The 26,322-nt window shown below is 41.5% G+C and overlaps 1 protein-coding gene across 7 annotated transcripts in view; it reads left to right on the top strand.

Moving 5' to 3' along the window:
* smpd3 (sphingomyelin phosphodiesterase 3) overlaps nt 1-26,322 on the top strand; it is a 66,024-nt gene that overhangs the window by 17,215 nt on the left and 22,487 nt on the right. For 4 of the 7 annotated variants that reach the window (XR_015086506.1, XR_015086505.1, XR_015086510.1 and 1 more), the window contains 3 exons: nt 17,334-17,970; nt 19,553-19,804; nt 19,907-20,990. Coding sequence is in view for 1 of the 7 variants with exons in the window: in XM_086028631.1 (XP_085884757.1) it covers nt 17,669-17,970; nt 19,553-19,804; nt 19,907-20,990 (1,638 nt within the window). In the remaining 6 variants the exon portion in view is untranslated. Of the gene's footprint in view, nt 1-15,491; nt 15,639-16,770; nt 16,930-17,333; nt 17,971-19,552; nt 19,805-19,906; nt 20,991-26,322 lie in introns of those variants that run through there. The other 3 variants (XR_015086507.1, XR_015086508.1, XR_015086509.1) reach the window with 3 other exon arrangements.

The following is a 26,322-nucleotide window of genomic DNA, read 5'->3' as shown; positions in this document are numbered from 1 at the left end:
ATGGCCCATGAGGGTATTAAAAAACTGTAATGACAGCCTCATCAATTTATTTAAAAAATGAAAAAAATGATTGTGGAAAAATATGTAATGGAAAAAAAAGTCAATTATAAGAACTGCTGCTGAATGAAGCCCCCTGTCAATTTTGGACACCACTTATTTCTCGGAAGCTATATTTAGCGTGTCCAGATGTGCAAATATAGGATGAGTGAATGTGTGCAGCGGGGGTAGGTTGCCTGCTGCTTTTGGCAGGTCTGCGTGAACAGACTGTGTGAACACGGAGAGATTATGTTTCCACTGCTTTTACCTCGACTAAAGGCATAAAGCAGGATTTGGGTTTGGTTGAGTTAATCTTCCATTGTGTGGTTATATTTCGAAACTATGTGACTATTTATGTGTATGTGCCAGAGATGTAGCCCGTTTATTGATTAAATGATAGAAGGCTACATCATTCATTGTCACCTTGCAGACGATTGTCTATGACTGGTGTATGGCTCCATACAGTGCATTCTAAAGCTATGACTATGGCACATGCTTGCTGCAGCTGTTTTCGGATGGTTCTCATGTTTTTCACCAGTGAAGATTAAAACAGATGCTATGGTACAAGCAGAGGTATTTTTATTCAAAACTACACACTAAACAGTAGTAACATCTCAAGGGAAAAAAAAGACTAAGGGCTCTACTTTTCGTGACCAGCATAAATCCGGTGCGGCACGTGTCATAACTCTGCACATCTTGGTACTTTTGCAGACAAGCGCATGCCGGCAGATCTGCGAGAGGGATGGCTGCGCTCCGGTGGGAGCAGTCACAGCCGACTTCAGTCATGGCCAATCAAAGCAGATATTTCATTCCCTTTAAATTCCCTGCACTAGAGCAGTGTTTCTCAACCTTTATTGAGCTAAGGCACATATTTCGCATCGGAAAAGATGATTCAAAATGATTCACAAGAAGTGGCTATATAGGGAAATTATCTACCTTCGCATCTGCACATCTTAAGTGGGCACTAAGAAACCTGCCCCTCATGCACTAGCACACGAGGCGTGCTGAATTTTAGCAGAGTTGGCCCGTATCCTGAGGAGATAAAGCAAAAAACTATTTTATGATAGAATACAATAAATCAGAGGGTATGGCTAATAATGTACCAGATATTGAGCTCTGTAAATAGTGTGACATACGAACAGGACCTTGTGCAAAGAAAATAAGAATCACAAATATGTTAACATTTTTTCAACACTACCTTTGCTTTCCTTTCATTCTGCAGTGTCAAAATCATGGCTTTATTCTTTAGACAAATCAGCCATGATAACTTAATTGAGAAGTACTAAAAGGCTAAGTAGACATACAACAATCATAATTGACTTCTCCTTTCTGCTGTGGTTGTGCCACCCTGGCAGGTGTGTTCATCAAACAGAGCAGGGCATTTTCCAAAAAAATCTGTGGTCCGTTTATCACCTTCCACCAACAGCCGGAGTACCCTTCCGCCGTCCGTCTATCTGACATTTTGTCCGGCCGGACCAAATAGTAATCGCCTACAGGCCGGTCTGCCTATCATTTTAAACAGGCTTCAGTTAGTGTTTCCGACTACCAACTTTGACAAACACAGAAAAGAAAAGACTCACCGTGGCATGGAAGCCTCGTCGCAGACGGACTAAATGTGTCTCCTTTTAGGATGTGTTAGGACCTTTTTAGACCTTTATGGACCTTTGAGGACCTCGGCTGGGCCAACGGGAAAAGGAAGGCTTGCCGGTGTCGTCATGGCCATTGAAGCCTCCCCGCGAAAATAGACGATTACATAGATGGAAAAAATGGGCCTCCGACTATGCCTAGTCCATTTATTTTTTTCCCCCGTTTCCCATCTATTGTTTATTGCCTACAAAATGGGCGTCCGTCATAGGTGGATAGGTGGACCGGTCCTTCACATAGGTGGTATGCCCAGCTCCGCTATCAAAACGACAGGGATGAAACAAACCATGAAGAGTTAGTGCTGCCTCTAATTGCGCTACTTCTATTGATAGGAATTAGGAACCAAAAATGAAAAAAGACAGAGATTGCAAATAAGAGCTAGTTATAAATTCCATTTCCAGCATTTGACATATCTCTGTCAACCCATTACGAGACATCTGTGTGTCTAGCTCCACCCTAAACAAACATTTGTACAAGTTAAGGACTAAGCAAATAATCAGCCCAACCACTATTTGAGGAAACCTAGTATACCGTTACCTTCACAATGCAATCACTACTCTACGAGAAGAAAGAAAAACAGCACCACCTGGATATATGGGTCATTATTATACAATACACATGTATCCAGATATACTGTGATGCAAAATGTATAAACTTGACATTTGCAAGAAAAAGAAGGTGCAGCATCTTAAAGTCCTAGCCGTGTCCTTTGAGTGTGTATCAAATGTGACACGTGTTACTCAAACATGACTTTAGAGATTCATGACAAGCAAGCAGACTGGGGAGGGACCTAAAAATAAAAGTGTTTGCAAAGACCACACAGCGTGTGAAGGTACACACACAGTCCGTCATTACCTGCATGGCGCACAGGCCATGTAACCTCAATTAATGTGTATACTAGTGCGGCGAGGAGGTAGAGAGGGCGAGAGGCAGCTCTGTACAGTAATTAGTGAGGTGCTGAGGTTAAAGATGACATCTGGACAGGGTGGGCTGCGCTGTTGTGCCACATGTTAACCTGATTTTCAACTTCCTCTTCATTCTCGTTCTATTCTCAGCCTCACATATGGTCACTTTTCAATTCAACAAGATTTGCCGCACTAACGAGTGGTTTGACTCAAGGCGGATTCTGTTTTAATGACTGAGAGAACTAGTAGAAAGGCAATACTGTGCTTGATTTGTCTTTTGTCCGATGCATGTTTACGTGATTTCCTTAAAAATGATCCAAAGGTTAACACTACCTTAAAAATGTTATTATACTCAACCTAACACTCATTCACATGGAAGTCATAGGCTACTCAGAACCACATTTAACATGATGATTTTTGTGCATTTCTGATATCTGCATGCAGATTTTAGGTGTCCAATTAGTTGTGTTTTCTGCTCACCCCACACTCTTTCACTTATCTTAACAGAGCTAAAGTTATCTTAGCACCAAATAATATTTCCTGACGTTGCTGGGCCTCCCCTGAAGTCCTCTTGTGCCCCAAACGGGAGACGTAACTCTCACTTAGAAGCTCACAGATCTAAGGGAATCGAACATTGTTGCATAAGATGAAGGTAGAACTTTTAAATGGCAACATTCTTTAATATCCAAAGAAAAAATCAAAGCAATGGTTTTCTGAACATTTTGTATTTTGTGTTCTGTAAAAAGGGCATATCAGCAACTCAGCCTGTGTTTACCATGGCATGAACTTTGGGCTGTTTCTATAGCAACATTCAATACACACACAGACAGTGACCGCCAGCGAGTGCACTTTTTTTTCTCCTTCTTACAAGTGCTCTCTGTCCTTTTTAATTGCCATTTTGCCACTATTCTTTGTGGATATTTAACAATACTTATAGTCACAAATGAGTGTTTAGTTAAAGATATGGATTTGTTCGTGAAAACATCAGTGGGGAGGATGACAGACATTTCTTTCGCACCCAGCACCAGACGTCTTCTGGACGTTGGATTTTGGGCTAAATCTGGTCGGTCCGTCTTAGACTTTATTTAGCCCAGAAATAGTCGTTGAAAATTGGGCTGCGTTTAGCCTGTCCAATGTGGTCCAAATTTAGCCCACAAAAATAGTCATTTGAATTTGGGTTGTGTTTAGCCGACTTTGTTGTTGTATTATTGTTTTTTTTATATGTAAAGTTCTTTGTTACAGTTGCAGCTGTTGTGAAATGTGCTATATAAATAAAGTTGTATTGCTTTTAACGCTGCATGATGTTAAGAAACTATCGTCTCGAAAATGTAATTTTTTCTTTGCTATCGTAATTGGCATTTATTAAAGTTATTTAAAATATATGTCACTCCTGTGCACCACTTTGAATGGGGATGGACTTCCTGGCTGGCAGCCAATCAGAGTGATTGTCAATGACACACTTTGCAGACTGGCGTTGGTGTCTTATTCATTCAATTCATATCTAAAAAGCACCATGACACAAAATATATGAATTTGCCACAATTCTAAACACTACTTTTTAAATTAGATTTGTTCTCACTTCCACCATGAATGTGCTGAACAAAATTCAGGACACAAATGCATTCTACTTTATGAAACCATGACTGAGCATCGCACAACAAACAATGACATCCCTGCCATGTTAACATACATATATCACTGAATTAGGTTGAAGATGGCCACCTCGTGACCATGTCACATGCTTGAGAGCTGATTAGTGGGTCAGACTGAAATCCACTTCTGCCCTTACTTAATCAAGCCCTTTTTGTTTTTCCCAAAATGTGTCCTGTCTGGGACAGACTGCCCAGCACTGTCTTGACTGTAAAAGGACATTTTTCAACAACATGGAAATTACGTCTTTTCACCTTTCACTTTTCAACCAAATTTAGACCGTACAAGGATGTGTTTTCAAAGACGTCTTTTCAACGACATGAAAATTACATCTTTTCACTTTTCAACCAAATTTAGACTGTAAAAGGACGTCTTTTCAACGACATGAAAATTACGTCTTTTCACCTTTCACTTTTCAACCAAGTTCAGACGTTTTTTCAACGGACACAAGTGACATCTTTTCTACGTCTTTTCAACCAATTTTTGCTGGGTGGGTTGCTCACACAATATTAAACCAAACACACATAGCGCGTACGTACTGTATATGATCTGCTCCAATGTATACGCCAACAAACGTTCGTCGACGGGAGCTGTATGGCCCTGTGCACTTGTTGGGGACCACTGATTGACATGCATGTATACACTCACTTTAAAAAGTATTGCAACAGTATAGGCAATTTCTTTATTTTTATTGGAGACTGAAAGTGTTTGGTTTTGGGTCTAAGCATGAAAAAGCTTTTATTTTTCAAGATATATGTCCATCTGGTGTGTCTTCCACTAATTATTAAACAATAAATAGATCTCAATATCTACGCTCATTTTCATATTTGTGTTTTGGTTGTGAAGACATTCATTCCAGTTGAAGGTGTAACCAACACAAACCGTAGATCTGTTGGATGAAAAACAAGCCCCAAAATAAAAGCAAGTGTGAAGTTGAGAGAAGATCAATCAGAGCCATCGTTGACAGGTAGACAAAGGGAAACAACAAACTTTGATGTCAGAAACATTTCAAGGGTTGTAAAGAAAGACCCTATAACATCTGTTCGGAATATCAGCAACAACCCTCAGAGTGCAGAACCTTCACTAATGAACAAAAGTACAGACGTTACACTAGATGATGCAAAGCACTCAGAGCATGACAATGTGAACAGAAACGCCAGTCGAAATGAACAGTTCGGACGGTTTTCACAAACTTTCCCACCCCTAGTAACGTTGTATTTACGTATGTATGTATTTAAATGTTTACGATCACGTCTTTACTGGTCCCAAACCAGTCTTCGTATTGCCAGCTAAACTCTAAGGTTAGCTTACTTGTCTGTGGGTTTCGCGTAGTGACAAAGAAGTTAGACGTTGGCGTTGTTGTGTCTTCATTCCGTGAGGTGCAAACCATGCGTTTCGCCATCCTATTTTTGTCAACGTCATGGACAAAATAAACCATTAATTCAAACTAATGATCCTTGTAGTTGCTCCCACGCTGTCGGTGTTTCCGTTGCCACTTATCACTTGTTAGTGATTGTTACGTGACTGGGTTGCCAGGTTGGCGTGGATGATCAAAAACATTCTTTTTTCTTGCTTTCCTTCCTAAAAAGACCAACTGTGTTCAAATGCAGATTTAAATCTATTAACAAGATGACTTGTCATGTAGTTCAAGTCGAGTCAATTAGGCTAGGTTCACACCACAGGTCTTAATGCTCAATTCTGACTTTAAAAAAAACAACCAAAAAAAACTTCTTTTTTTTTTTGTGTAGGCGTTCACATTACATTAGAAATGCGACCTTGGTCTTGTCTGCTGTATGAACACATGCGTCGCCAAAGTGACCCGCATACACAGATGAAGAGACGACGACACTCCCAACGTTGTGTTTGCGGAAGTAAATGTGGTTCAGCATGTCGGGGCATTTATGCAGTGAAGCGATTACGTAAAAGGTAAAAAAAAAATAAAGTATGTACTAATAAAGTAGTAGTATAAATTATTCATGGAGGCATCACTAACGATGACCTCACATCATAACTGTGCGTAAAAAAATGAATCGATCTGAACTGTGGCTGAATTACTACTATCACCATAAATGTCCACTTTATGGTTCATGTATCAAGAGGGATTAAATTAAAGTAAAATATAAAGTTAATAGCGTTTCTCAAAACAACTTGTGGCACGAGCAGATTCGACCCGCTTGCTGCCAGCACTTTCCCTGTGCCTGCGCATTTTGGGCTCCGGATGACGTCAATGTCAGATATATGCGACCTGGCCGTTCAGACTGCAGTCGCATTATAAAAAATTGGATAAGTATCCTATCTAGGACCACATATAAAAGCGACCCAGTTCGGATTTGAAAAAAATCTGAATTGAGCCGTTCAGACTGTCATAAAACAATCGGGTCGCATATGGACAAAAAAATCCAATTTGGATCGCATTTGCCTGCGGTGTGAACCTGGCCATGGATACCAATTCCCAAATCAAGTCAAGTTTTTCCCAGGTTTTTGACAAGCAAGTCGCGAGCCCTAAAAATAGCAACTCGAGTCTGTCTTGAGTCAAGTCAGATGACTCGAGTCCCCCATCTATGGTAATCCTTATTGATCTAACACATTTATAGAAACAAAAAAACTTATTAAATCATTTATCATGTAGTTGGAAAATTACCTAAAATCTACTTCAAAAAGTGGAAAAGTGGTTTTAGACTAGCCCAATCTCCAGACTTAAATCAAGTAGAGCATACACTTCACCTGCAAGAGAGGACACTGAAGAAACACTGAAGGATCTGATTGGATTGTGGACATGAAGGTTCAACATCTGGCCCACACTAAAGAGGAAAACTCGTAGTATGTGTTTGACTTAAATCTTTTGTGACACTAATCCCCTTTATACTTTCTGACACACGTTGAACGTGCTATCGTGTAGTTGTGTGTGTACATGTGGGGTGTAGGAGTGCTGTATTTGCATGCAATGTCAAAGAAGTAGTAATCTCCTGTGTGGTTGTGTTTTCACAGCAGGCGGGTGTTAGACGTAACAAATGTAGAACAAATCAATGATAAATAATCTACAGTATACTGACTCTGCTACTGCCAGTACTGAGAGTAAAAGGATCTCTGTGGGTGAGGTTGGTGGATGTGTAAGTGTGTGTGCTAGGGCTGATTTACTGGGTTTACTACAAGGGAATACTCGCGGACAAATTGAGTGTGGGTCAAGTATTGATGGATTATTGTACCGAGAGTAATAACTGTCTGTCTGGGCCCATGCCTCAGTGTCCATGATTGATGGACATATACTGTTAAAAAACACAACTTGTATTTTTGTAGGCTAAGTTGGAACAATTTCAAAATATAAATTGTTGACCTATATGGCAACGATATTAGTTAGCACAACAAAGCGCATTGTTTGCACCGAAACCATGCCTTGTGTGACCACACGTAGGGACGATTACATTTTGTCATTCAAAGACATTGTAAATAACGTCGCTAATATTGTCAAAGTAAAGTGGATCAATCGGCCCCAATAATTGTGGACATCTCTACTTAGGCCCACTTCAAGCTCTGAAAACATCATAAAACGATTAGCCTTACCATGTCTGACCAAAAAGAGCAAGAAATGAGCATCCTATATGCAGGTGAGGTGCACTTCACACATACGTTGTTTCATAAGTCACCAAGATACTCAAACACATTGCGAGAAGATTTTTCATTCATTAATTTTCATTCAGCTGAATTGCTCATAGGTTGTTTTAAGATGACTGGTGGCGGCGTGGAGCTAACTCCTACTCGAGTGGGCAGCTCGTCCAAGACACGAACCCTCATGTATGGATGATAAGAAATAGATCCCCTTCTTCTAATTTTGACTGTTAGAAATCGAAAGCTAATTCTGCCTCGACTAGCCGCGGGAGCCACAGCCATGGCTGCTTGGTTGCTATGGGAAAATAACAAAGCCTTTGCATTGCTAAATGTCCGAAAACTACGATCAATTGTCACTAAAATTCACATGCACATTCCTGGTATTGTCCACTCTAACCGGTAATAAAAAAAAATTAAAAAAAAGATAGAAAAAACGATCAGCACAATATGTTTGACTTTGTGGAGGTGATAGTGGTTTTTCCTCATAGGAGCTCACATTTGATGTTAATAAAAACTAAATACTGTGCCGCCCGCTTTTATATTTTCACAGTTTGAAATGGACAAGAGTAAGAATATGCAAATTAATTTTAGTGGCAACTAATCACTTTCAGACACTAGGTGACAACAGAACGTGACAAACCAAAACAAGGAACAACACGGATCACGCCTCCCTCTGATGACGTTGACAGCATGAGATGGAGAACAAAAAAAAAAAACATATCACAAAAGTGGGCGGGCCAATTTGCGGGTGTAGTGATCACAAAAAAGTCCATAAATCACTACAGATTCTTTTAGGGGGGTGAATTTTAGTTAGTGCTGACATAATTTTTTCATACACTTCATAACTTTTTTTTTTTCTCCCACACAGTGGATGTGAATAAAGGTTTATTGTGGGGGAGGGACAGCTGGCTCTCTTGGACTTGGTCGTCTGTTTTGGTGTGAAAGGGTTTGTCAGGTCTGAGTTTGTATGGCAGATAAAGAAGTAAAAAGCGGTGCTGGAATTGTACCAGTCACACATAAAATATTAGCATAATGTAGCCGCTTCAATATGAGTTTGAGGCCTGTAAAGTATTCTCTCTATTTTTACAAATTGTTATTTTAAAGTTTTTATTTGTACATCATTATTTTAAAACGTCAAATTCACCAAATTGTACAAGACATACAGTATTTGCAAACCACATTGTCTTAGTTATTTGTAATGATAAATAACCCAGAAAATAAGAGGGGATGGGGTTGGATGAAAAGTGAAAAAAATGAAAGAAAACCTAAAATGCCAAATAAACATGTAAAACCACAAAATATATTCATTTACTGTACATTTTTGTCACATTTATTTATTTATTTATTTATTTTTAATCATTTTGTAGCTGCATAAAACATTCAGCATGTCAATTTTGTATTTGGCTTAAGCTCCATGCTAATCAACAATGTCTTGTATTCTAATCATTAACCAGATGCAGCTGCATAAAGCCAGATGGGTGCCTCCCGTCCTGGTGTTTAACACAGAGACAGATGATCAACTGGCATCCATGTGACATATAGCTCCACTACAAACTGATTGCTTTGGATTACACAGAACAAACATCAGCTCTGCACACAACCCACATTCATCCAAAAGTAGACACAGGCAGTTGGGATGCACAAAAGCACACAATAAGCTTTGCCAGACCGGAGCCTATATGGATTGCTGCCCAAAGGGCTACCGGGTAATTGTGAGTCATGATGATTAGAATCGATTGGATGTGAGTGTTATAAGCACAACTGTGTTTTTCTAGTTGACATGTCTAAGTAAACAGGATTGTCTAGCAAGTTGTCAAGTTGCTTCAAGAGATAGTAGTGATGAAAGTTAAAGAAACCATTTAGGAGCAGATCTTTACCACTGGATGAGTGACGATGAATTTAATAGGAAATCAGACAGATGTGACAGGAACCGGAGTATGAAACTCCAGACCAAAAGTTAGATCTTGGAACAATTTCATAAAAGAAAATCTTTTTTACATATTTATGTACACCTTGCCCTGCTATTGGCTGGCAACCAATTCAGGGTGTCCCCTGCCTACTGCCCGAAGACTGCTGGGATGGGCTCCAGCACTCCCCGCGACCCTTATGAGGATAAGCGGTATAGATAATGGACGGATGGATGGATGTACACCTAAAATTTCAATCATGGCTGACATTTAGAGGGGAAGTCAACCCCCAAATTTTCTTGACATGAATATGTTCTATGCATCCCCACTAGTCTAAATACGACATTCTGATTGATATTATGTTTGGTAGTAAAATCCACCCATTTTTGTCCATCTCGGGGGCGCGGGGGTGGCGGTGGGGGGCGGCCATTTTGTCACTTGCTGTCAACTGAAAATGACATCACAGTTGCTCAGGGCTCAGGTAATCATGGCTCAGCTTCAGATAACAGGTGAGCCGTGATTGGTCATTAACCTGAACAGCTGTGATGCCATTTTCAGTTATAGCAAGTGACAAAATGGCCAACCCCAGAGATGGACAAAAATGGGTGGATTTTACTCATATTCCACAAATGCAAAATTAATCAATATTTTGCTGGCATCGGGCCAAAACCTTGTACCTCCAAATTAGTCACTTTTCAGGAGACCCCAAAAATGGCAAGTTTGCCAACCATTTGCATTGCATCGTGAAAGACAGCAAGCCATTTTGAACACTTTAGATTGGTCAGTACAGGAAGACCTCGAATTACAACGTACGCAGCCTACTACGTTTTTACTTTATGACATCTGTGCCTCCACCGCCATTTTCTAGCCAGCACCATAGTGACTACGTTTACATGCAGTCATTATTCGGATTAAAGTCAAAATTCTGATTTCTGAAACATTCTGAATAACCCGTTTACCTAATTGAGCAGACAGTTACTCCGGCATTTGAATATCCCACTGCGTATGGCGACCCACGGCGTTGTGACTCAAATGGACGACATTTCCGTGTGTTACTTTCAGCTGTCAAAACACTCAATATTCATGTCACTCACCACATGAATGAAGCAGCCGGTTTCCTCCTCGCTCCAAAAGTGTACTTTTGTGCTGCGACACTGAGCTTCTTTACCTCTGCTTGTGTATTTGCGGTGACCGGTGGGTTGCGCGCCAAACAACGCATTTCCACATGCAAGCACTTCCTGTACTAAAAAGGCCAGCATTCCTTGCGGGTGAGCATGCACAGAGTATCTCGATAGTCTCTGAGCGCCGGGAAGTATCTTTGCCTTTTTCGCCCTCCTCTCCTTTTTCTCCATTCACAAGTACAGCATCTTATGCTTTTTATTTTAATGTATTTTTGTTTTTTTTTCATACAAAGTAATTTGATATATATTTTGACTTTAACTCATTCAATGCCAGCCATTCATAGCGCAACTAGGCCCCTCAGTGCCAGCCATTTTTGAGGATTTTGACCCATCTTTGAAGGCCCCCGAATTGTGTTTTATGACTATATAGACATGGGACCTATCAAAATAAAGATTAGACTCTCTTCTTTCATAAGAAAAAAAACCCGTTCATTTCTAGCATTTGATATTCTGGAGTAATCTGTAGTAGAACATAGGCAAGTTTCACTGAAAATCCTGTTTCTGGGGAAAATAAACCTGAGCAATCGAGGGTTTTGTGAAAAGACGTAGTTCAAATAAAACTTCAACTTTAACACCAATATTTTTTGCTTTTATGACACCTCAAACATATAAACAATACTTTTTTTCAAAATAACAAACAATTTTGAAAAAAATGCTTTTGATGACAAAAAACAATTATGGAATTATCTAATTATCTAACACTCTATTTACATTTCTTACATTTGCCCAAAATGAATATTGTGCACAGGTGTGTGCATGCGTGTGCACATGGTCAGTTCCACCCCTAAGAAGCATAGTTTTTATGGATGTGGTAGACGTGGAAGCACTTTCATTCGGGATATATTCTTCCTCGCTAGAGTTGGGAGCAGCATCAGAAAAACAATCAGACTTGCTATCGGATGTGCCCTCAACGAACGCCGACGGGGAGGAAGATGAATACTCGGCGGCTCTGCTTGCCCCTCGGTCATCAGCGTTGTCATTTGCAAGCTTGATCTGACGAGCGGACAGCTTGGGTGAAAAGCTTCGTGAGGTGCACGGATGATCACAGCGCGGCTCACTTTGATCGGCGGTGTTATCCCTTGACGGCAAGGCAGCTTGCCCCCGAAGCTACATCGGACGAGCAGGCACCTCAGCCTCAGGCGAAAAGCCCCGTCAGGTGGATGGTCAGGGACGCTTGCCGGGTTGCTTCCGTGAATTGGTGGCAGGCTGGCTGGCTGCCATTTGCCCACGAAGTTTCAACCGCTGAACGGGAAGCTCAGCAGAAACACGATCACCCGGTGGTTTCCCACGTGGCTCCGGCTTAGACCGTGTGGGGAGCCTTTTAGTTGATGACCGTCTCTTTTGTTTTTCTTAGTCGTAATTTCGAATGGATGACTATCTTTTGTTGGCTTGAACTCTCAAAATAAGCCTATTGTAAAGTAAGATGCTTGTGTTTTTTCATGTTTCTATCGCGATCGCGATCACTCTCCTTGCTACTCAACTCCACACCTGTGCTGCCCTTGACTGCTGGTTTATTCCACTATAACACCCAGGCGTGTAGACTGACCAATAGTACAAAAACTAAACTGGTTGCCAGCCAATCGCAGGGAGTCCATTTTGCTGACGTTTTTTGGGGGGTGGGTGGCCGACTGACGGACCAACTGACTTCTGACAGGCTAACTGACGAACTGATTGACGGACTGACCAACTGACGATTACATTTCGGTTTGTCACAAAAAATGACGGATGGGTACCCAGGCTGCTGACTGATATGTCGGACCAGCAAAATTTTGTAAAATGCCCACCTCAGCATACATACATACAAGCATAACTTTATAGTTCAACAATCACCAGAGCTGGGCACTTGACCCTTTTTTGCCGGTCCGGCCGCGACCCTCCACCCTTGACCTGGGTACCCTTCCGTCCACGAACCCCCGCCCTTATTCGTAAAAATGATCACCTCTCCCGCCCGTAAGACCCCCCGCACCCCCCAAAAAAAAGAGTATGATGCCGCCACGGGAGAGATGCTAACGAAAAAGGTTTATTGAAAGATCATTAGCTGACTAATTTACTATACAAACCCACTGTGGACACACTTCAAACGTGCCACTAGTACTTACCCAGCTGCGTTTGCTGGTTTTGTCGTATTGTATAATTTTTGGGTCCAACAGACGACATGTCTGCAAGCATTCAACACGTTACTTATTTATTTTCCACACGTTCCCTCCTTCACACTTCCCGGCCTTCAAAATAAAAGCATACAAACAACCCACTACATAGCAGGTTTGCTACGGCGTATTTCCGGAAGCAGGGAAGACGCCAGAAGAAGTGCATGAACTCCACCTTGATGTGCCAGCGTCATCCTTGAGTGCTGCGCGCAGCTTGACTGTACTCGTGGAGACAAGTTGTTTTGAAACAGTTACGTTCCAAGTTGGGGAGGCGTCGATTAAAAAAGACAGCAACATCAATGGATATCGTGCCTGCTACAACCATAAAGGGACCAAGATGACTAGACGATGCATTTAATTGTATTGCGAAAACGATCTGGAAGGGGGAAAGGTGAGTAGCTTCTTTACACACACATACGTGGCATAACACCCACGCCGCTGCCAAACTAGTTTGCTTTGCAGCAGCAATGAGCTGCGTGGTGCATCCTCTCCTCTGGGGGAAATTGTATGTCATCGCAACATGTGACATAATGGACCGGTCAGAGCAGCAACAATTCCTGATGCGTGCGTGGCATGTATCACAGACCTGTCCCCAACAGCACAATGCCGGTCATGTGAATCAATGCGGCAGTTGTCACTTGCGCCGACGTGGGAATAGAAAGAAGCCTAAAAAGAAGCCTTTCACAGAGTAGGCTGAGATGAAATTTGGCCACCTCACGACCACGTAACACGCATGAGGGCCGATTAGTGGGCCGGACTAAAATCCCATGCTTAGTCCAGCCCTTTTTTAGAATTTGTCAGCAGCCACACCCCACCCCAAAAATGGGCATCCCAGCCCAGGGACGGACTGCCCAGCTCTGACAATCACATATGATGTTCCGGCTTGTAACCGTGTATTTTATGTGATAGGTGATCATTCCTTCATTCCTTTCACCACAGTTATGACTGAGTGCATGTGTGTGACATGACTAAAGGAGGGACAGCAAGAGGATTTTATACTTTATAAAGGTGAATTTTTTTCCTTACGGGTGATAACTTAGCCATCCGACGTCGCTTTGAGAGTTCTCAAACGAGGCCTCCCTAGGTCTTCAGCCAAGCAGGAAACGTTTTTGTCAGTTGTCAACTTTTTTATCTTTGCGATCGTAGGAGGCGTTGCTGAACCCCCTAACAGAGCAACGGTTCACCATATTTCGGCCGGCTAAATACGGCAATAAGTCAGAAAGGACACCACAAGAAAGTACGTCGTGTTTATTGTGTTGCAATAGCCCCTCCGCCTCCAAAATGGTGGCTACACCGATAGTGACAACAATGTTGTGCATGAGCCCTATTGATACCTTATGTGTGTTAATTTGTAATTACAGGGCACAATATAGTTAGATGGTTGTTATTTCTAGATATGAATTAAATTATTGCTGCTTTTGGTTTTGATTTATTGTGACTTCTGCTGTGACACCCTAAGTAGCACAGGCAGTCACTCAGTGCCATGTATATTTTAATGGCCACCTTCATCAACTTCAAATGTAAGTGATGCTATACTTACATGTACAGTCTGAGTGTGTTTGATCAACTCAAAACAGAGAAGTAACGCGGTCCTTCATATCCTATTCCTAGCTGTCATATCACTACACTTTCCTTTTAATGGCCACCTTCATCAACTTCAAATGTAAGTGATGCTATACTTACGTGTACAGTCTGATTGTGTGTTTGATTAACTCAAAACAGAGAAGTAACGTGGTCCTTCATATCCTATTCCTAGCGGTCAAATCACTACACTTCACCTTTTTTTTGTTTCGCGGGGAAGCCCCGCCTGTTTACTGAAGCTGAGCTATGATTGGTCGTTACCTGAGCCCTAAGCAACTGTGATGTCATTTTCAGTCGACAGCAAGTGGCAAAATGGCCGACCCCTGAGATGGACAAAAATGGGTGGATTTTGCTGTTAATCTCACATTCCACATACGCAATATTAATCAGAATGCCATGTTTAGAATAGTGAAGGCGCATAAAACATGTTATTGCAAAGGATTTTGGGGGGGATGACTTCCCCTTTTACCAATATTAAAAAGCGTCAACATTCCAGTGGCTGTTGATACTTTATCTATCCACTTCAGTAGTCCAAAAGTTATTTTTATCATCCTAATGTTCCACAGCACAGATTACTTTGCTCTTAATGTAATGTGTAATGTGATTGAATGCTGAGCCATGCTGAATTTCCAAAGAAAGTCTCAGAAAGGAAAATCTGTGCTTCGTCATCGTGTAGTACCATTTTTGTGTCTGCACGCATGTACTTTGATTGTGTTGACTCATCATATAGAAGCAAAGATTATAATTTGTGATCGCTGAACCAAACCTGAGCTCCATCACTACGGTCGCATCAGTACTGTACAGTTACCAAAGGCTTGTGACTGGGTTGCCATAACAATAGCCTATTGAGTGCTTCGTGACGTCAAGGTGTGTGTGTGTGTGCATATTAGAACCTGTTGATATGGTCTCTGTGCGGAAGGCAAAAAACAAATCCTCAACAGTATATTTAGGAGCATTTTGACGGCAACATGGTTCAGCAAAGTAGGTGACTTTTGCCTTCTATAATTCTATCCTCAAGGTCATCTACAGTATTGACTTTGTAGTCTACTGACTTTCGATTTGCGGTGTATCATATGACCAAATAAACTAAATGAATACTTTCTTATACTACTCTTGGCATAAGTCAAGAGGTTTTCACTTGGGACATGCAATGTATGAATGAATTGACTTAACCTGCGTCTGTCTGCCATTGTACTTGTCCTGTCCATGAACTTCTGGCTTCAATTCAGTGTGTTTTGCTTTGTTTTGTTTTGATTCATCTTGTGTTTAGTGAAAGATAAGTACTTCCAGCAGACACATTTGACCCAACTGTCTTCCAGAATGGGAGCCGCAACTACAATGTTTGGCTCGTTGAAATATTACCTCTAATCAGTAGCTCCCCAGGTTAAAACAGCACAGCAAACATTTTGTCTGTCACTTTATGTCAGAGGATATCAAGTCAGTGTCACTCCCTTGGCAGATCAAGCATGACTTCTGACTGAAAAGAGGAAGCAGCCTTTTGTTCACTTTTCATCTTCTGTGTCGCAGAATTAACTAAGCGTGTGGTGGAATTTTTTTTTTTCCATCTTGGCAGACAGAATTAAATTACCGGTAATCAAACATAACATCACGCCTGAGTTGTGTGCGGGCAGCGTGGGATCGATTCCCGCTCAGTGACAGTGTCTATGTGTGCCCTGCGACTGGCTGGCGACCAGTTCGGGGTGTAGTCTGCCTTCGCCCATTGACGGCTGGGATAGGCTCCAGCAACTCCCCGCGACCCTATATAGGATAAGCGGTTTGGAAGATGACATGACATGACAAACATAACATACAAACACAGAAATTGCATTGTTTGTTCGATAATTCAAGTTATAAACCTTTAATTTGACAACTTAATGAAAACAATTTTATGACTGGTTGTTTACGTGATGTATCAGTTGCTCTGCAGTTGCTATGGTCCTTTTATGCTTTGTCCTTCATGATGTCATATAGGCCTGAAGTCTTACAGTTTAAAAGTTTGAATTAAACAGCGACACATTGTGTCATGTCATGTCATGTCATCTTCCAAACCGCTTATCCTATATAGGGTCGCGGGAAGTTGCTGGAGCCTATCCCAGCCGTCAATGGGCGAAGGCAGACTACACCCCGAACTGGTCGCCTGCCAGTCGCAGGGCACACATAGACACTGTCACTGAGCGGGAATCGATCCCACGCTGCCCGCACACAACTCAGGCGTGTGTACCACTACACTATCAGCGGGCGACACATTGTCAGTACGTCAAACCTTTTTTGAGTGAGGATGCAAACTCTCTTCCAGTCTTGATTTCTTTTGTTACTTTGTACTTTTGTTGATAAAGACTTTTTACTCTTCAACTTCCGTGTCATATCTGCGTATGGGTCCAAATCCCGATCCTCACATAACACATAATGTGCTTTACTATTTTTCAGTAGTTATTTGTGTAAAGATGAAAGTTGCTATATTATACAGTTTCTTACAAACACAAATTCTCAAATATAATGGATACATTTAACAATAAAATACAAAATTAAATGCTCTGACTGAGCCTCTGTTACTAGACTAAAAAGAAAAATGCAGCTATAAAACAACCACAAGCAATCATTTTCAATTGCAAAACAGTCATTACTTGTCATTTGTTCCTCCCTCCCTCTCTCTCTTTTTCTGCCATCAATTTGTAGGTCCTGAGAATATGGTGATGTTCCTCCTGAGGTCACTGGAGCTCTTGCAAGAGTAGCTTCATCGTCAAGGAAAACAATCCTATCATGGCCACCTCCTATTACCAGACTAGACTAACTTCTGCGCAGTATATAAATGCTGAAGACTACATGAACATAAAAATCCAAATCATGTAGTGCAGCTTTTACCAAATTAAATGGTCTTTTCAAGATTTTTGTTTTGTTTTAATCCCTCTATGTTTGTGGATAGAACTTGTTTTCTTAGTCATTTATCAGTGTGTGGACAGTGTGTGAGGTGAGAATAAAGTGAAAGAGGTTTGTCATAATAAGAGCGAGAGATGGTCCTGCACATCACCCCTTACTCCAGTTCCTGTCTTCACTTCCTGGACGGCTTGTCATGGAGCCTGGTGTTCCCCTGTTACTGGCTCCTGGATCAGCTCCTGGCCTCTTGCCTCGCTACTTCACTCGAGAAGCGCCAGCGCTCTCAGGATCCATGCTCCCTCCTCACTTTGTGTGTTCTAATAATGGCGCCGCTTTACTTGCTCCTGCTCCTCGCCTCGCTGCCTTTTGCTCTGCTGGGCTTTGTCATCTGGGCTCCTCTGCAGGCCATTCGTCAACCGTACCTGTACACCTACCAAAGGTTAGTGTTATTCTTTTGTTGATTCCCGACCCGTTTTAGTCAGTAGATGCAAAATGTTCACATTATGTGTTTTGTATGCTGTCTCCATAACATAACTTCTCCCTCAGTGTTAATCCCCATTTCTATTTCTATTATCTGTATAAAGTGCAGAGTGAAATGATTCTCTCCATCAACATTTTGTAATATTGCATCCATTGCATTGTGTGAGTTGGGAGACACAGATATTGCGATTGTGAACCCAATAACATTTTTCTATTGAATGCTAAGATACATTATTGCTGTGTATCAAGAACGATTTTTTTTGTAACTGCTTCGAGACAAGCATCCACATCAACAACACCTGTGCATTACACATTGAACTTTATACCGTTAGGCAAGTCCGCTGTTTGTGTTCCCCTCAGCTTGTTATGATAGGTTGCAAAGTAAAAGGATGTTCCAAAAAAGTTTATATTGTCACTGTAACATTCAGATTTCCAATGCAACTGGCTAATTTAGTCAACAGATTTTGAACTGCATGCAACAGCAACATTATTTTATTATATTTATTTTATTAACCTTTGTAAAACAAGTTCATTATCCATAGTTGCTGGCAACTGGGTTATTAAAACAAAATAACAGCCATGGGCTCATTTTAATTGTTTTGTGGCTCTGTGTCAGTGTGCTCTGTAGTCGGAATGAAGAGGAAGTCAATCCAAACATTTTGTTCTCTGCAGGCCCACTAGTCAAAACATGTCATTCTGATTAATATTGCGTTTGTGGAATATGAGTTAAGCAGTCAAATCCACCTGTTTTTGTCCCTCTCAGGGTGGCCATTTTGTCACTTCTGTCGACTGAAATTGACATCACAGATGCTCAGGGCTCAGTTAATGACAAATCACGGCTCAGCTTCAGAAAACAGGTGAGCTGTGTTTGGGTGTTACCTGAGCCCCGAGCAACTGTGATGTCATCTTAAGTCAACAGAAGTGATAAAATGGCCATCTCCGAGATCGCTAAAAAACGGGTGCATTATCTCATATTCCACAAACGCAATATTGCCGTATTTCCGGAGTAAGTAAGTCGCTCCGGAGTACAAGTCGCACCATGCATCAAAATGCATAATAAAGTAGTAAAAACATATAAGTCACACTGGAGTACAAGTCACATTTTGGGGGGACATTTATTTGATAAATTCCAACACCAAGAACAGACTTGTCACTTAAAATTTAAATGACGAACAATTTAAAATAAAAATAGAATAGAGGCTACAACAGGCTGAACGGTATGCTTACGTTACCTTACACAACGCTTTAAGCTAAAAATATTTCAAATTTTTAATCTTCTAAAAACAATGTAAATAATTTGTTATTGTTTATCACCAGTGTTGAATGGGGGACAATACAGAAAATCACATTTAAATAATTTTCAACAAACAACTTAAATCAACCGTGATTTCAACTTTTCCCAAAAATTGAGTAAGCAAATATCCAAAACTTTAAGAACATTTATTTGGTACAGTGTTGGAAACTGTAACTGTAAACTGTAAAGGCCATACGCTCAAATCTCTGGTTTGTTGATTGAGACAAATTTTCCCTGTCTTGTTCAGACTAGAAAAGCGCCAAGCAGAGCAAGGCGATGCTGCGTCAGGGTTTGTTGGGGTCAGGGACTGGAGACCCCAGGGCAAGAGCTTTTGTTTCTGCAGTGCCAATGTTTGCCTGCTGCCCGACTCCCTAGCCAGATTCAACAACCTTTCAGACACCCAGAGGAGAGCACGGGAAGTGGGTAAGAGGATCAGAAATGGTGCCTGTCGGCCTCAGATTAAAATCTACATTGACTCACCAACCAACACTTCCATCAGGTATGTAGACCATCTAAGGTTTACTATGACAGAAAAGAAAGTTATGTGTCTACGGTAAACTGATGTATGTCATTCTTTCACTTGGTGTGTCTCAACCATTAGTGCAGCCTCCTTCAGCAGTCTAGCCACGGGTTTTCGCCGTACCTCTTCCTTGGACCAGCGACCAGATCAGACACACATTGTGAATGGCCCAGCAGACATTGAAAATGAGCCACTCGCCGAATGTCCCATTCACCCCTCAGGGTCTACAGACTGCCCAGTTCATCCGTCTGCAGGCGTTCATGGAACCTCAGAATGCCCCCTTCACTCAGATGCAGGAAACACAACAGTCGACTGCCCCCTTCACTTTGTGGAGACTAACAACAGCTCGGACTGCCCAATACACACTTTGGCAGAGGCTCCAGAATGTCCACTGCACTCTACAGGGGCGCACAGTGGCCTCAGCCATCATGACTGCCCCATGCATGGAAAGGAGACACAGGTCACCAATCATGACTGCCCCATGCATGGAAAGGAGACACAGGTCACCAATCATGACTGCCCCATGCATGGAAAGGAGACACAGGTGACCAATCATAACTGCCCCATGCATGGAAAGGAAACACAGGTTAAAACCTCGCCAGAGTGTCCACTTCACACATCAGGTGTTCAAATCAGCATCAGTGCCCCTGAGCCAGATCCCCACGAGGAGGAGGCTGAGACAGGGAACCATCAGTCAGGGGAGCTGGCAGGAGGAGATGTGGGCAGCATGACCGCGTCAAGAGAATCTCTCGCTCGGTACCATGGAAGCGATGGTTGCGGAGTGATCTCCTCGAACAACACCCTCTCTCATGTGCCTCGCACCTCAATATTTAAACGCCCCGGTAGAAAGCGTCGCCACGGGGATGAGGCTTTCGACCATGACATTTCTGCATTTTTCCCTGCCAACTTGGATTTCCTTGCCCTACAGGAAGTGTTTGACCATAGTTCCACAACACGACTGCGGCAGCAGTTACATCGCTACTTTCCCTATGTGCTCAGTGATGTTGGCCGTTACGGCTGGAAGGGCTGCTGTTCCAGGTTCAAATTCCTAAACAGTGGCCTGCTGCTGGCTAGTCGCTATCCAATCCTGGATGCACGCTATGAGTGCTACCCCAATGGAAGAGGAGAAGATGCGCTGGCAGCCAAAGGAGCACTCTTCGCTAAGGTCAGAGGTTTATTCTCTTTTACATTTTCTTTTACCTCTGCTGGAGTGTGAGCATTGTGTGTTTGATTTCACATCTGCTTTGATCAATCGTGAAATGTCGGTTGTATAAATGTTGGACCTGAAGGAACATCTCTTGGGAGATGTATCAGAAGTTTCACAGAGAGAAGAAATGTGAAAGTTAGTTGCCTCAATAAGAAAAAGGTCCAAATGTTCTCCCAAAGGGGCACCAAGAGAAAAATCTAAGGAATACGTGAATCACTTTGATATTCTTCATTGACAGCTTCTTGAACATGCTGAAACCCATAAACCAGTGTTGGTTGAAAAGATATGCATAGATAAAGATTCCACCATCCATCTAGCCATCCATTTCCTATTCCACTAATTCTGTTCAGGGTCACAGGAACCTGGAGCCTATCCCTGCTGACTTGGGACAAAAGGCAAACTACAGCCTAGACTGGTCGCACTCCCACTCCTACCATCGTCAAGCTTTACTGTCTGTTATTCCATAGATAAACGACGGAATGCAAGGACGGAAGTGCTTTAAATAGACGAGGACAGACGCGGTCGGGGGGTGATCATTTTTATGAATAAGGACGGAGGGGCGAGGCCAGAAGGGTACCCATGTCGCGGATGGAGGACGGACCGGCAGAAAAGGGTCAAGTGCCCAGCTCTGGCTAGTGTTTTCCCAGTGTTACTAGCCACTTGGTATTTTCACCAGTCACAATTTCATTGTTGGATAATAGGGGTCATGCACAACCAAGTTACGCATTTGATAAAACAGGTCAGAAAAAGGGTATTGATAATTTGCATACAGTCACATAACATTTTGTCTAATTTGTCTGATCATCAGCAAGCTGACTGCTTATAAACTAAGCCTAGCATTTGAAGCCTGCATGGCAATATGAGAGAATTCATTCTCTACTGTGAGAAATGTGATTTTAAGACACAGGCGCACAATGCACCATAAAATGAAAGGCATGGGGTCTTGGACATCCACTTGTGTGGGGGGTATCCACAGTGCCCAGTCGACAAACATTTTCAATGACAGTCCGATGTCCGGGCATCCATATTGGATCGAGGGGGCATAAAGTTAAAAAAATCTAACGTCAAATATCGTTTTATAGCCTTTAATATCGTTTTTTTCTTTGTTTGATGATATAACAAAAATGTGGTTGAAGTGTGAGGTAGCGCTCTCACCACAAAGCCATGTAAGACTTTAGACTAACATTCTTGCATAATATGTAACAAGTGACACAATTTTCTGCGTATGTCTGAACTCTGAAGCATTCTTACTCGATTGTAATTAATGTTTCACACTAGTGATATCATATCACATCCATTCTTTTTCTCCGAATGATTGCACCTGTTTTCTAAGAGCAGCGCCAACCAGTATCAAAAGTAAGGAATATAATATACATTTTTATTGTTCGGTTCAGGGTGGAATAAGTCTAATATTTTTGTTTTATAGTAGCTATATGTAGATACGTTTTACACATTTTATTGAATAAAGTTTGGAAGCCTATATAGACAAGCTGAACCCTCTTCATTCTTTTATTCAGAGAAGTTCAATCATGTTTCCCTTTGCAGTCAGAAGCAATGCAAGATGTTTCTACTTTACCAAAGCACTTAGTGCAAGAGTGCATTAGTGGCTTCAGCATTAAGGAAGAGTAGATTTGATATGACATGAAGTGCAGTAGTCTTAATGAGTTGAAGAGCCACTTCTGAAGTTGTGTTGCATAAGCCCAGGGAGCGGTGCCTTTATGGCATGCCAAACAGAGCACAAATGTGGCATCAAGCTGAGAGATGGAATTTCGACTGTAGCTCCTCGATGTCTTCCGTCCTCATTTTGAAATAGCGTTTCTGTATTCAAATGAAAATACGCACTTACAGCAAAAGTACTACGTGTAAAGCGACAGTAAAATGACAGCAGTGAGCATCAATAAAGACACCAGGCTACGGTGTGTGTTGATCTTTTTATGTATGCTGCAAGTTATGCGCATAACTGATGTGTGGTTTCTGTGTGAGATCGTCAATAAGAGAAGATTATCAGAAATGATTTAAAAAATAAATAGAATAACCTATATAAATATGATCCAAATACAGAGTTAAAAACTGGACACCATTTTGAGTTCAATGAAAAGATAAAGTTATAGTGCGGTTGGCGGCAGCAGATTAAAAGCAAGAATGTGAGTCTATGGCAAAGGATAAGTTGTGGCATTCACTTCACTGTTGAGTCCAAAGGTGGTCAGTATAAACGAGCGCTTGAAAAGTTCATCTCCCACCGCTTGTCATGGAGAAAGTGTGAGAAGATGGCCCTGATTTTGTACTTCAGCTTCCTGAGCCACCGACTTTACTGCAGGTTGTACGGCTTTAGGCCACCCCGTGAAAAAACACGGCGTGAAAAATGTCTCTCAAAGTGGAGAATCAATTCTTGCAAATTGCCATGGAGGCACCAAATGTCAGACAAGTTTGAAAGCAGTCACCTCACTTGGCAATTCCCTCAGATGGATGTGCTACTTTGACAGGATACGAGGTGACCATATTGCAAATGATTAACACTGCTCTTTCAAAATTGTGTTTTTGTTATTTGAATTTTGACATCACTGTTAATGTTTTTTAAAAAAAGATGTACACATTGAATAGATAACATTCAGTTAGGCACAAAAAGGATACACTGCAGGTGGCGTGGGCACAGTGAATGCCATCCCATGATGCCGTCTTACTGAGCCTGCCGACCTCATCACTCTTGATGCAAACCTTCAAAGAGGAGCGTGCTGGCCACCACATACAGGAGCCTACTTGCGGATGCTCTCAAGAGGTCTGCTTCTGACCCTTCCCAAAGAGGGCATTTGCATTGTGCAACCAGTTCACTTTGTTATTGATGTCTACACTTAAGTGCTTGTGTGATTCCACCCTCACCACTTCCTCTGCCTGCATGATGCCTTTCGTAGTGAAGTTTCAGGAGAGGTGAAAGATGTTCGCCTGTACTTTTCTTGTCGGAAGGGAATTTTGAACATGTTCAAAATGTTCTTGCGCTAACAAAAATTCCCCAAACTGTTGGCGAACTGTTGCCGAATATTTTGCGAACATTTGCGACAGCCCTGATTGAACGCAACATTTGTTGTCTTCGAAAACACTTGCAATTTTTCGCCACTCAGTCGGATAGGGGCTTTAGGATCGATGTGCGGAGTGATGTGATTGGGCTGGAAAATTTTATTGGGGTCCTTCAGTGGCCTGCGCGCTTGCTGATGATGTCACACATTATCACATAGTTCTGTAATATATTTCTTTGCTTCTATGTTTGTTACACACTCTCTGTTGTATTTGTATATTCTGAGTTACTAAATAAAATAATAAAATAGAATAGTGCATTATAGCCACATTAGCGAGACAGCTTCCACTTGACTTCCGCTTATGTCCCGAGAAGAAGTCGCTGCCTGTCTTGTGAAACAACAGCAACGGAACGTTTGTGTTTCTCCTGCCGAACTGGTAACAATGTCGTGGTTGACTCGGGCTGCAAGATTGTATGCATAGACTGTATGCATACAATGTGAAATATTTCTTAATACATTTTTTTTTTTTACTTTTTTTTTAGTAATTCAGAACATACAAACACAACAGCCAGGGGGTGAAAAACAGAGCCCCCCAAAAAACGGTCCATCATCAGAATCAGAATCACCTTTATTGCATTTAGTTCTGATAGATTCATTGCCAACAGCCATGGGTGGGTGGGGGTCAAGGCATTTTCTAAGAGTGGCATCTGCCACCATTTGCCACCCTGTAAAACCACCTATGGACGAGGGTCTAAACCCAAAATAGCTTTTTATTGTCCAGTTTGACTTCTAAAGTCATTCTGTACAACAACCTGTGCAGCTTTATTTTATTCATGAACATGATGAAAGCTGCATGTCACTCATAGATTTAGTCCCCGGAAAATGTAACCCATGGGCAGCACATACTCATTATCATAATTTCCCCGTTGATGTATTTACCTGGAGAGCAGCAGCAGGTCAGCAGCATTTCTCTGAATTCTATCTTGTGGAGAGATAATGGATTAGAGTAAAAGAGAGAGGGAGGAAGGGAGAGACAGAGATTGAATATTAATTAAAAATGTTTCCCTGTAGAGGGAACCAGTGCGCAGTAATTAAAGCTTTTCAGACTCATCATTTATCCCCTTTTATAATTATTCCTACCGTGTGTGTGTGTGCGTGCGTGTGTGTGTCTTAAAATATGCTACACGTGCACTTGAATTGGAAGGAATTGTTTGAATGACAATTGTCTGTCATCCTCCATGCCCTAAAAACATCTATAACACACACTGTCTGACCCTTACCATTGAGGTCAGCTAAATTAATTACATTAAAATTAAAAATAATAATTGATAATTAATCAATGAATCAAACAATACTAACACACAAATACAGCAGACACCATAAAACAATTGAACAATGCTGAGTCTCATTTTGAGTTGAAAGCCAAAGAATAAAAATGTGTCTTCAAACAAGTTTTAAAAGTGGACAGAGAGGAGGCTTGCCAAACATTTAATGGATGGTCATTTCAAAGGGAAGGACCGGCAACTGAAAAGGCTCAATCCCCTCTGCGGCTCCGCTTAGTCCTCGGTACACAGCAAAAAGTTGAGTGTTAAAATGACTCCCACAAAGTCAATTTCAACACTTTTTCAGGGTTCATATAGCTCCACACGTTACAGAGTTGAATGAACATTTTGCAAATAGTTAACCATTTTACACTATGCCAGAATTATTTAACAACATTATAGGAGTAGAATTTTAACACTGCTGAGATGTATTTAACAACCTGGTTGGTGTTAGTTTCACTCCCACAAGTGTTCAAATATTTCAATTGATTATATTTCTTTTTTTTTTTCATTGCAACACCCATTACACAAATTAACTTTAAGTGAATTGATTATCCTCAAATATGAAACCACCACATAACAGGGACAGGTACATGGTATGAATTATCTCGCTGTTTTGTGGCAGGAACTCATCTGACACACTGCCACTTTCAGTCACAGTGCCCCGTTGCTGAAAAAAAAAAAGAAACACTACAACCCTGATGTAATAGTGAACTTAACACGTCTTCGGTTATGTAACAACTAAACATGAACATAACATTACTGTTATGACTGTTTGTTTACGTAATGTATCAGTTGCTCTGCAGTTGCTATGGTCCTTTTATGCTTTGTCCTTTATGATGTCATATAGGCCTGAAGTCTTACAGTTTAAAAGTTTCAGTTAAGCCAGTGACACATTGTCAGTACGTCAAACCTTCTGTGAGTGAGGATGAAAACTCTCTTCGAGTCCTGATCTCT

This window comes from Filicampus tigris, chromosome 4 (assembly GCF_054856515.1).
Source record: "Filicampus tigris isolate MCC_2025a chromosome 4, RoL_Ftig_1.0, whole genome shotgun sequence".
Taxonomy (NCBI): Eukaryota; Metazoa; Chordata; class Actinopteri; order Syngnathiformes; family Syngnathidae; genus Filicampus; species Filicampus tigris.
Note: the sequence above shows the minus strand (reverse complement) of the source record. Positions and strands in the feature narration are given on the sequence as shown.